The sequence below is a fragment of the Malus domestica genome, chromosome 09, assembly GCF_042453785.1.
Source record: "Malus domestica chromosome 09, GDT2T_hap1".
Classification (NCBI taxonomy): Eukaryota; Viridiplantae; Streptophyta; class Magnoliopsida; order Rosales; family Rosaceae; genus Malus; species Malus domestica.
The window spans coordinates 11,850,364-11,862,588 of NC_091669.1; the positions used below are offsets into that span (position 1 = coordinate 11,850,364).

The 12,225-nt window shown below is 38.2% G+C and overlaps 2 protein-coding genes across 2 annotated transcripts; one reads left to right on the plus strand and one right to left on the minus strand.

The window, feature by feature from the left end:
- The first annotated feature begins 618 nt into the window (after positions 1-618).
- LOC103443204 (protodermal factor 1-like) lies at positions 619-2,055 on the plus strand. The gene is made up of 3 exons (XM_008382004.4): positions 619-869; positions 955-1,309; positions 1,535-2,055. Exons 1-3 carry the CDS (start codon positions 710-712, stop codon positions 1,866-1,868), a joined length of 849 nt encoding a protein of 282 aa, XP_008380226.1. The 5' UTR covers positions 619-709; the 3' UTR covers positions 1,869-2,055.
- Positions 2,056-4,357: 2,302 nt separating this feature from the next.
- Positions 4,358-6,901, minus strand: LOC103443205 (uncharacterized). Its single transcript, XM_008382006.4, has 2 exons — positions 6,803-6,901; positions 4,358-5,811 (listed from the first exon to the last, which is right to left on the minus strand). Exon 2 carries the CDS (start codon positions 5,804-5,806, stop codon positions 4,763-4,765), a length of 1,044 nt encoding a protein of 347 aa, XP_008380228.1. The 5' UTR covers positions 5,807-5,811; positions 6,803-6,901; the 3' UTR covers positions 4,358-4,762.
- Positions 6,902-12,225: the final 5,324 nt, after the last annotated feature.

Here is a 12,225-nt window from a genome sequence, read left to right on the forward strand (position 1 = left end):
AAATTCTCCAGTTTGATATGGAGAGAATCATGCTCATCAGGCCACGAAATTATCTGTCCAACAGATGATTTCGTAATCACATTCATTTACCTTATTAAGCTACCTGATTTACGTAAAGTTGTGGAATCTTTCCTTGTGCAAATTGTCAACGGTTGTAAAGCCTTTATAAAAACTGTATAAATACCATGTACTCAGATCAATGGAAATCATCCAAAATTCAACCAAAAACCTGTGTCTCCTTTATGTTCTTTCTCAGCAGTACTTAATCTTTTACAGTTTACACAAGATGTATGCTTCTTCTTGGAACAAATATAATATCATGTAAAGAAAGATAAAAGCAATTAGCTCTCTAGTCCAACTGATATAATTTGTCCAGATCATAACCAATATTATGTCATTGCCCGTGAGTGAGTGAGTGGGTGAGTGAGTGAGTTAGTGAGTGAGTGATAGATTATGGTATGCATCTCAAAAGCCTAAGCTAGCAACTTGAGAAGTTGATACCATGTGTGTAAGAAACACGAGAGTAAATAGGAGTAAATGCACCTGCAACACATCAACTAACCACAATACTCCTTCACCTGCTAATATTAACTTCTCCCCTATCTACCCTTATATATTCACCCTCTTTCCCCTCCCTACAGTTACTGCACCATCCTTCGTTCCTTCTGCTTTTCCCTAATTTCTTGCTCTTCAAAGTAACTAGACAAAAATGGGGAGAGTGAGAAGCAATGCAGCCTCTTTGTTCCTATGGACTTTGGTTGCTGGGTTGCTCTCTCAGAACTTGATCATCCCTGTCATGTCCTCCGCTGTTCAAGACCAGAAGACCTACTACTCTCCACCAGACCCCCACTCCGGCAGCACCCCTGGAGGTCTCTCTCTCTCTCTCTCTCTCAGTTGATATTATGTCATAGCATGCACTAATATGTGTTCTCATGATCTCTCCTACTAATGCAGGTTCACACGGAACTCCTTCCCGCCCACCATCACACGGTGGCGGCTCTCACAGGTCTCATGGAGGTGGCGGAAGCCACAACCCTACACCATCACCACCTTCCAACTGTGGCACCCCACCAGCACACCACAACCCTACTCCATCCACTCCAAGCGGTGGTGGTTACTACCACTCTCCGCCACCAACTTATGGCGGCAGCCCCCCAACCACACCAATAATCGGTACCCCTCCCACCCCAGTCATTGTGAGCCCCCCAATCCCAGTCATTGGAACCCCACCAACCGACCCGAACACCCCAACTATTCCCACTCCACCTTTTCTTCCTGACCCCAACTCCCTTCCACCCTTCACATGCAAGTAAGTAACTGATTTACATAATACGCAGTGATTAGCTGGTAACGAATATCAAACTACAGTATTTGGCACATTACTGATATTTGGTTGAAAATTCGATTAAATATCAACTAAATATTGAAAATGTACCAAATATTGTAGATAATAAGATGATCACATACAAAAATGTTACATAAGCATAACTTCACTTCCATCTCTAATAACAAAAATTGTTACCATGTTTTGCAGCTACTGGAGGAGCCACCCAACACTGATATGGGGTCTGTTGGGCTGGTGGGGAAACTTGGGCCACTCTTTTGGTGTGTCTAGTCTTCCAGGGATCGGATCCGGCACCATGAGCCTCCCACAGGCCCTTTCAAACACCCGCACCGACGGGCTAGGAGAGCTCTACAGACAAGGAACTGCTGCCTTGCTGAATGCCATGGTGGATAACAGGTTCCACTTCACCACCAACCAAGTCAGGGACAGCTTCGTCAGAGCACTGGGATCGAACAAGGCTGCAGCGACTCAAGCCCGCGTTTTCAAGCTTGCCAACGAAGGAAAACTCAAGCCAAGAGCCTGATCTCAATTACAACCATCATTTGCTTTCATTTAATTAAATTTCAAAGTTAATCTTTATGAGTTGTTTAAATACTTCAATCTAAGACTACTTAGAGAGGCTTCAGAGTGTGTGCTTGTTATTGTTCTTGAACGTTACGTTCTTAGTTTCTAATCAAATTTGCAGTGCTACAGCATGTTAAGATGATGCATACTTTGGTTTAAATTTATTTAATTCTTATTTTATATCATCTTAATTCATTTTTAATTAAATATAATTCAAGATTTATATTCATATCTCATGCAGCATAAATAGAGGCAACAGTACTACAAGTGCTAAAACGAATCCCAAACTTTAGATAATTAATGTGAAAACGACATGACAGTGTTTAATTTATGGAAAGTAGATGAAGTTCAGGTAAAAATTACATGTTAATAAAACCATAGTACTACCTCTGCAGCTCATACCCCCGAATTCGTCTTTCATGTTGCAGAAAAGAAAATATGTGAGGACCACCGTCTTAAACTATCAGTACGGAGTATTTTTTGTTGAGTAAAAGCATGAAATCTCTTAGTTATAATCAGTTTCCTAATCTTAATGACATTTTAACTGGCATGCTAACATACCCAAAGGATGTCTGTAGAAGATGAAAACGCAAGCACAAGAACATAGCAGAAATAAAACTGCCAGGAAACTGTAACAGGGAGAAGAAATATAACAAAACTTTGAATCTTGCACAATCACTAAGTTGCATACGTGAGTTAGGCCAGCTAGTCAGGTCACCTGAGTTCAAATCCCCCTCCACCAACTGGTTATATTAGAATACTGTTTTGTCAAACAAAAATTATATCACCAACTCCACTTTTGATTGAGGAGGTTAAAGATGGGATAACTAATAACTTGGGATAAAGGCAATTGAATGGGAATTACTGTTGTTAAGGCCAAAAAGATTGATGAGATATAGCTTTGCTTGGTCCCCTCTTAAATGTCATGTTTAAACTTTTCTCAGCATAATATAATGTTTAATAGTAGAACACATCCGCTAAACTAAGCAAAAAGTATTTGAACTAGGGGAATGGCATAGGTACACCATGGCGTCCTGTGCCAATTAAATAAGAATATGTGGGCAAAAGGTTACATAAATTGTTATTTCATTGCTACGCGATGCCACATTTGCAGTATACTCGTGCCATATAAGTCCTCTTTGAACCAAATCACAATTCATTAATTCACAAACAAAACATTACAAAAGCTAGTCTTGGTCAAATGTGTAGCCCAAGTTAAAGCAAATATTATGGTACATAATTAAGTAAAAAAGCACACAATACAAACAACACAAAACTTTGTGTGAGCCAAATGGGTGACAAAGATCATATATAATTGAAATTTGAGTTAAATGCACCAAACTCAAAGCAAGCTTAATGTATTAAATGTACTTAATAGTACAATGAAGGATTAAATATCATAATAAATGGATACCTACCAAACTAACAAAAAGGAAATATATGGTATACGTTAAAGGGCCAAAAAACAAAAGTGGCACCATTGTTGTCCACATATTTTGAATTTCCTACCCCATAACAGTGTACTCTAACTCACCCACTACCTTAAATCTAATAGTGTTTGTTTGATGAGAGAGAGAGAGAGAGAGAGAGAGAGAGAGAGAGAGATGAACGGCCCATGGAACCGTGCACGTAAAGTTTTCCCGTCAAGATTGGGGAAGGGGTGGAGGAAGAGGAGCGAGGAGCGGGGAGGCGGGAGGGGGCGGGAGACAACACAGAGAGAAAATAGAGAAATAAGTAAACTCGACAGTTAAAATACTTTGTATGTCATGAGCAAAGTTTTAAGTGTACATACAATTAACTGCAATGTGATACTTGTAGCAAATATTTTACGATAGCAGTTGAGTTATCATCCATTGTCCAACCTAGAAAGTGTATGTAAGTTTTTAAATCCTCTAGGGGACAAGACAACTAAATGCCATCTTCTATTTACTTAGAAGTGTTGTGCTTCTGATATTTCCTTATGCAACCTACGGGATGCCTGTCCAAAGATGCATCTGTTTCTATGGTCCTCCTGGTAAGCTTCAGAAGACCTTTCTAATGCCTCAATATACAAAGATGGACACTATGATTTGAACGCTAAACATGTTCCCTCGGTACAACAAGCATTAGTTGCAACATGCACATAATAATTTTCTTTGGATGTTTAATAAAAATTTCAACGTGTTTATAACAAAGCACATATAGCAAAAGAACGAGCAAAAGTACTTCCTACAAAAGTAGTCCCAAACAGGCCCTAATTCTCCATGAACAACTAGAAATAGGTGATCATCTCTATCTCATGCTTGTGATTACACGGTGAGTAAATCAAATGACATTCAAGATCAACCAGGGTACAGTAATACAGAACAGCTATCGAGTTTTTATGCTCTTATTTTCCCACTGGTTATCCGTTGTTCAGATAAGAGGAAAAGAGGATCAAAGTGAATGAGAGATCTACACATCTAAAACTTAACAAATGTTGGAATCCCAGCAAATATCTTATTGAACAGAAAACTACTTTTATAATTCTTTATTACTTCCAAATGATGTAATAGGAAGATTAATTTACACTTACATTGGGCAGCCAAGTTTACAGTTGACCTAACAGATACTGTATATCTATCATGTACACTCTTCATCGTGCAACCTTCAAGCTTGTCGAGCATATCATCCAATTCAACGTAACCTTTTCTTCACAACTAATCAATTGATTTCGGATTCGATCCAAAAGAACAATTGAAGATATGTCTTTTCAAATCCCTTCCGCAACAAGTACCGAACAAAAAGCTGGTGCTAAGCCATGCACTGAAATTACTTCAAAGCTGGGGCCAGATCCACCAAATCAGGCAAAGCAAGGGAGAATTTGGCAAGCGGTTACCTCATATGAGATTCAAACCATTTAAACATCCTGTCAGAGTGCAAGCTGGTCATTTCATGGTACGCAAATGCAAGATTTAACTCCTCTTGGATGTAATGGGCCAGATGCTTGTCTAGAGAAATAATTTTACTCTCTCTCACAGCTTCTTTCCAATGTGTTCTACGGCCATCATTCTTCATATATCCATTCTCATCGATAAAACCCTTTTGCCGGAAGAGTTCAAACAACTTAGCAGAAACAGACTGATCAAGACCTGGGATTCTATCAGCTAAGAGATGTGGCGACAAGGGGAACTCCATGCATTTGAGCTCTGCAACATCAACACCTTTATTCCTCAAAACTTTCATGTACTCATCAATCTTTTGCTGCCTAACTATATCTTTGGGCATGTGCATGAAAAGGGTTGGGGGATAGCTCTCTTCTATTTTGACTCGATCAAACACCCCTTCGGCAATCATGATTGCAATACTATTGAACTTCAACACAGTGGCAAGCACAGAAACAAAGTATCCCCCAGAAGAGGCCCCCATAGCAACAAGAGGAAGCTTTTCAAGCTTGTTTTTCTCAACCCACCATCTGATAATATCTTTAACTCTAATTAGCTCCTTCCCCATAGTCCAGCATGTCCCCACACTTGATATGGTAATGACAGCAAACTTTCGGGCAAGAGAATTAAGAGCAATTAGCCTTTCCTCTGGCAAACCAATGCAGTCAGGGCAGTGAGAAGATTTATCCCAAAAATGAGGAGCTCTACCTCCGCAACCATGCGCCAGAAAAAGAACTGCTTTAGGCGAATCTGGTATTTGCCATATTATTTCTGTTCCATTTGGAAACTCTAAGGTTGGAGAAAACCGCACCACTGACTCATAGCTATTCCACTTTTCCTCTGGAAGTCCAAGTAATGAACTGGTCTTTGGGACGGTGTTGCCAGCTGACAATATGAAAACTAGAAAAACTAATGTAAAACATACTGCGAGAAATGCGACCCATCGGTTTTGAGGCCCATTCCATGCCTTTGATTTGTTTCCGTGCTTCCACATTATTACTGAATACAAAATATTGGGGAAAAATCTTCAGATGAAGTTTTCAAAAGTTAGAAAAAGTTGACTAAAAGGAATCAATTGTAAATCAATAAGCAATTCCACAACTTAAGAGTATAAAGACTGCAACAAACTAAGCCAAACTCAACAATTACTCCATCAAAGCATTTTAAATCAATGGACAATATACAGCTGACAACAGAAATAAGGTCCATTACATAAAAATCACCAAGAACCGGCTTTCACTTTTCACGTATCAAATCGTCACCACACTTTCACATACTGTAAACAACTAAAAATGGTGCAACCTTATAGAATACTGTAAATAAAATCCTTTAAGCTGATTTTTTTCATTTATCTTTGAACTTCAAAGTTTTTCTTAAGTACTTTTCGGGATCCTTTACCGAGTGTACAACTGCTATCTTAAAAGTACATAGGCTAAATCTCTAGTCTTGATAAACCCCTTTCTAACCCTAAGTTTGATTAAAGCCACAATTAGGTCCAACTAATCATGAATTAAGTAATCTTCAAATTTATGCACATTCCACATTTTCTATCGACTTAGAAACATCACATGCTTTTCTAAAGCTACAATCTTCAAAGTTTTTCTTAAGTACTTTTACCGAGTGTACAAGTGCTACCTTAAAGGTACATAGGCTAAATCTCTAGTCTTGATAAACCCCTTTCTAACCCTAAGTTTGATTAAAGCCACAATTAGGTCCAACAAATCATGAATTAAGTAATCTTCAAATTTATGCACATTCCACATTTTCTATTGACTTAGAAATATCACATGCTTTTCTAAAGCTACAATCTTTTGCTCAAAAGTTACAATCTTTGATGAGGAAATGCAGGGGAAAACACCAAACAAAGAGCATTTTGTTTGAGTCGAATCAAAGCATGCAAACAACATACAAATTCTTGTTCCAAATATTTCGTTTTCCTCGAATTTTCTCGGAAACCAAACAAGTCGAAAAAGGAACAGCTAAAACGTACCGGGAACTCCAGATCCAGTTCTGGGAGTGAGCCTTCTCTGAGAATTTGGTGTGCTTTTTTCAGTTGTAGGATAGCACCCGCCCTGAAGGCAGAGAGTGGTGGGTCACTTTCTATGGGCTTTGATTGAAAGGGTTTTGGAACGAATTATGGTCTCGGTCCATGACGGCCCATAACTATTTCAGTTGAACTTTTATCGGTTGATCATTGAAAGGTATTGGAATATCCAAGATTTGATTAAAAAATATTAGCACTTACAAATTGTATCATACAAAATTGATCTCAAAGTAAGGTTTATTCTAGTTATTTGGTAATTTATTGACCACAAAGAATTTATTTGGGAAGAAAGAGAAAGAGTGACAAAGCTCAAAAGGAAGAGTGATCTCAGCCGCACAATTTTACGTGAACGGCTGAGATTATTTGGTCCTCAGAATTCGGATGGAAATGATCCAGAGAGGATTCTTTCCAAACTTATGTAAGTTTTGATTAATTAGAATTACGATTTGATGGTAGTTTTCTTTCATTACTGATTTGGGAAAGAGCTCATTTCCCCCGATTTCTTCACCGAGAAATTTTAGAAACAAAACCGTTTTTCTTAATTTTCATTTGCATTAGAAATTGTTAATATGTTAATTAAACTGAAGAAGGGATGATTTTTGAGGTAGTAGGAAAGAGAATGGATGATTAATTAGCCATGGAAGTTGAGAAGCTGGACTACAACATTTGCTAGCAGCTCACCACAAGTGGCACACTGCGCAGCAACAACCGTTGTAGAATCAATTGCATGGATTTGGATATCATCCAGATCCAAATTGTGGGGATCCTAGAAATCTTCACATCTTAGTCATTTATCGTGCATCGTGCGGTTAGAAATCATTTGACATTTTTTTATTTAAAATTAAGTACAAATAGTACCTGACGAAAACTGGCCGTATGATATACGATGAACGACTAGGATGTGGGGATCCCTAGGATCCTCACAAAATGAATCCAAAGAGAATCCTCTTCCCAATTGGATAACGACAATCAGTAATCTAAGCTTGCAGACCGAAGAAATTTTGTATCGGATCAATGTCATGATACAATTGGTTAATGTACCGGAAATTTTTCTTATAACTACCCGCTTTGAACTTTGCGTTATAATTAGTAAAATTACAAAAATACCCATATTGACGGGAAGGGTGACTTTCGTTGACTTTCATCCTTGGACATGTTATAATTTTCCATTCATTTTATTTCCATAGTTCTCATCGATACAAACGCGTAGGCTCGATTGAAATTGAGTTTTGAGCTAAAACGAAGCTTCTACAATTTTTGAACAATAGACGCACTTTGTACCTCTACATGGTTGACACGTGGTGTCCCTTTTTCCCATTTATGATACCCTTTTTCCTCTCATTCCCGTTATCTCTCTCTCACTCTAGAACTCTCTCATTTCTCTTTCTCATCATCACTCTCATCTCATCTCCTCTCCGGTGAACTCACACACACATATACTTACATACACACAGACAACAACCGCCACACCAATATCATCACCACTCGGACCCTTCCTTATCTCCCTCACCTCTCCGACCTCACTCTCTCTCTTTCTCGTCATTGTGCAAACAGTTTTCCCGATGAGTCATCATTGTCTTCGATGAAGGTAAGTTGATCTACCCTTCGATCTTCTTCCCTAGTAGTTTAGAATGCTTAGTAGTTCAATGAAAAATGGTTTTGGTGAAGGTTTAAACGTGAAAATTTCTCAAGAAACATTTTCCATATTTCCCGACAAAACCCGATGGTTTGCAAGCCAATCTCCAACCAACTCCAACCACTACATAACTCTAAAATGGTACGAATCTCTTCCTCTCATGTTAAGCTTCATTTTGGCTTTTGAATCATTACAAATGGTGTTGATTTGAGCTCGAACAAAGCTCAGGAAGGTTTACCCAGATTCTGGCGGAACCCACGGCCTAGAATCGGGTTAACCCGACCCGTGACCCTCAATCCAACTTGAAACCTAACCCAAAATCCAACCCACTAAACCTAACCCAAGCCCAAATCAAGATTGGCCAAAACCTCTTGGCCCAAAACCTTAACCAGAACCCAAAACCAAACCTGGATCTGACTTGAATCCTAACCCAGCCTCTTGGGCCGGTGCGTGGCCTGCGCATGGATGCGCGTCATGGCTGGTGTGTGGAACACACGCACCTTTGCCAGAGGTATTGTGCTCCGCTGTCGTGGACAACGACGCCAACAACTTTTCCTGCAAACTTTCCGGCGACTGAACTCAGCACGTGCAATGGTTCGTGGTCTTCCGGGTAACCGCCCTGTGGAGGCGCGTGAGGAACCTGAGGTCCCTCTTTGGGTTTTTCGACGTGCTAAACCCAAATCCGCCGTTCGTTTTCCTAAATTTCACCGTTTTAGTAGAGTTTTATTAAATGGTCTTCATTTGTGTTTAGGTGCATCGGTTGGAAGTGATCCAGTCCACCATAGTTTGAGCGGCTCTCCAGTAGTGGAATACTCGTGAGTGGATCCTTTCTAAACTTGCATGTTTTCATAAAATATTAGGTTTGCATGCATTGCATATTTCATGAATGAAGCATGTTTTATAATATATTTTACAGATTTCCATGCTTATGATTTATTTAAATTGCTTTTAAAGAATATTATGATTTATTAGACTTATGTTTTATGAAAATTATGTATGGTTGGATTTTCATATATGAAATTCCATGACTTTCGAATATGATTTATTTTATGGATTTATGAATTGAGGCTTTAAGCTTGTGAACTCTGGATTTGATACGAGTTTTTTAGGTATGTTTTCGGTGCTTATCTAGCGGGTTATCATACAACACATCCACACAACACTGGTATGTAGATGTCTATGGCCTTAGGACACAATTGAGGATATGTATGTAGATACCTCTTCTCCAGTGTAACCCAGAGTCGTACAGCTTCACCTTCGGGTGATGGACCATGTTTTCTTCACTGGCATAACCCAGTGTTGTACAACTTCACCTTTGGGTGATGGACAGGTACTGCCTTTGGGTGAATGAGGAGTTAATGATATTGATGATATACCCCCAGCTTCACTAGCCAGGGGCTAGTATCGGTGTGTGATGTTATATATCTTCTTCTCCGGTGTAACCCGAAATCATACAACTTCACCTTCAGGTGATGGACCATGGTTTTCTTCATTGGTGTAACCTAGTGTCGTACAGCTTCACCTTCGGGTGATGGACAGGTACTGCCTTCTGGCGATTATGATACCCTTAAAGAGTACAATATGATGTATTTTTACAGATTTGCCCTTAGGTTGCGATATTCATTTCTGAACACATTTTTTTACGTACTAATTTTATGAACGTTTACATGGCATGTAGAGTTTTCGGAAAAAAAACCCTTTGTGTAGTATTATATATATGAGTTTTCAAAACAGGGGGTTCATGTGTTCCAAAATAAAATGGTTTTCCTATTATTAGTATTAATATAAATTATGGTCCACTCACCTTTTCTGTTTTGTGCCCTCTCAGGACATAGCGACGAAGAGTACGATCCAAGCTTCGAGGCATTTTCCTACCAGTGACCTTGCATCTTTCCACTTGAGTATGGATTCTTTTTATGATCATTGTTACTCGTTGTTTTACCTTGCTCTTGCACCTTCGTTTAGTAGTATGCTCTGGACATATTCATGATTGTTGAATACCTTGTTTCGTGCATGCTTAAATTAAATGTATTGTTATTATTACTTCTTAATGTTGCGTATTCGTTGTGAATGTTGTTTCTTGCATAGTTTTTGAATTGCTAGTGCTTTCATATCCTCACAGAATCAAACTCATGGCTTTCGCCACCCTTGGATGTCGGCCAGCATGTGCCATCCAGGTGTCATTTAAATATTTGGGTTGGGACGTGTCATTTCCCAACATAAAAAAAAAGCTCTCCCACAACAGCATTCTTCATAGGCGTTGGTAGCATGTAAATAAAATTAGTCCAAAAGGGATTTGGATCCCATCTAAAGGGATCTTCTTCACATCCTATCAGTTTATGGTACATCGTGCGGCCATAAATTATAATGAATTTTTTTATTTAAATTAAACACACAAAAATAACTATTGAAACTGGCCGCACAATGTATAATGAACGAATATGATGTAAAGATACCTAAGATCCTCGTAAAGGAATTTGGATCCTCTTTCTGAGGATCCTAAGAATCTGTGAATCGTGTCCGTTCATTTTAAATTTTTTTATTCAAAATTAAACACAAACAATATCTAACAAAAACTAACTGCACGATATACGATAAACACACACGATTCATGAATTCCCAGGATCTTCACAATGAGGATCTAGTGAGCATCATGTTGGCTCTTAAAGGGGATCTAAAGCGGATCTCCAAAGGATTCAAATGAATGAGTGATATTCCACATCAGCAATGTCATGTCAACATTATTAGTAAGTCTTTTAGACCATCTCTAACCCTTGGAGTAAAACCTAAAATTTTTAGCCTATAAAATTTAAGTTTTAATTGAGAAACAACTTTTCTGCTCCAACTCTTCTAACCTAAAGTTTTTAGCTTGAGGTTATTAAAGAATAAATTTAGGCTAATTTTTTTAAGTAAATTTAAAAAAAAAATATTTACACTATCCTAATTTAATTTTATGAACATTGTAATCTAAAATTATTTAGATTCCAATAAATATTGAAAAATCACTAAATTTGGGTGAATTTTGAGTTAAATAATTTTTTTCAAATTACTTTTGGATTTAAATTTGGGCTATTAGATATTTTTTTATACCATTAGATTTGATCATATCAGTCGTTGGATTCAATAAATTTATAAATATAAAATTAGAAATTATCAAAGTTTAAATCTGAACAGTTGGATGGAACCAATTGTTCGCTGCTCTGCACCGTTAGATGAAATGAAGAGCCATTTGGCTCATATATCTTCCCCGACATGCCCTCATGGGTGTGTCCCCTTGCTATTTGTTTTGGAAAAGTGGGGGGTGTGGGATTGTAAATGGCGCATCAATCCCATGTGGTTTAAAAAAAACACACGCTCATATGTGGGCTAGCCCACTAATCGAAACTCAAATTTTGGCCAGAATTTGGCTAATTTTTTAGTTTTAGCCCATAATCCAATTTTAGGCCAAATGTTGGAGTTTTTTTGGGAGGAATAGAAAGTAAATTTTGAGTTTTACTTTAAAGGTTAGAGTTGGTCTTAGGTTGTAGGAAAATTTATTAAAGAGTGTTACTTGAACCGTTGTCTCCTCAAATCCTCTCCCTCTTTTTGTCTTCAACCTGTCGTGAAATTCAGCACAAGATAGAAGCATGCAAATTGAGTTCAAGATCCACTCCAACCCATAGCTTGTAAGCAATAAAGCTTCAATGTTTCCATGTTTTCTCTAATTAAAGTTGTCTAAATTATATAATCACAG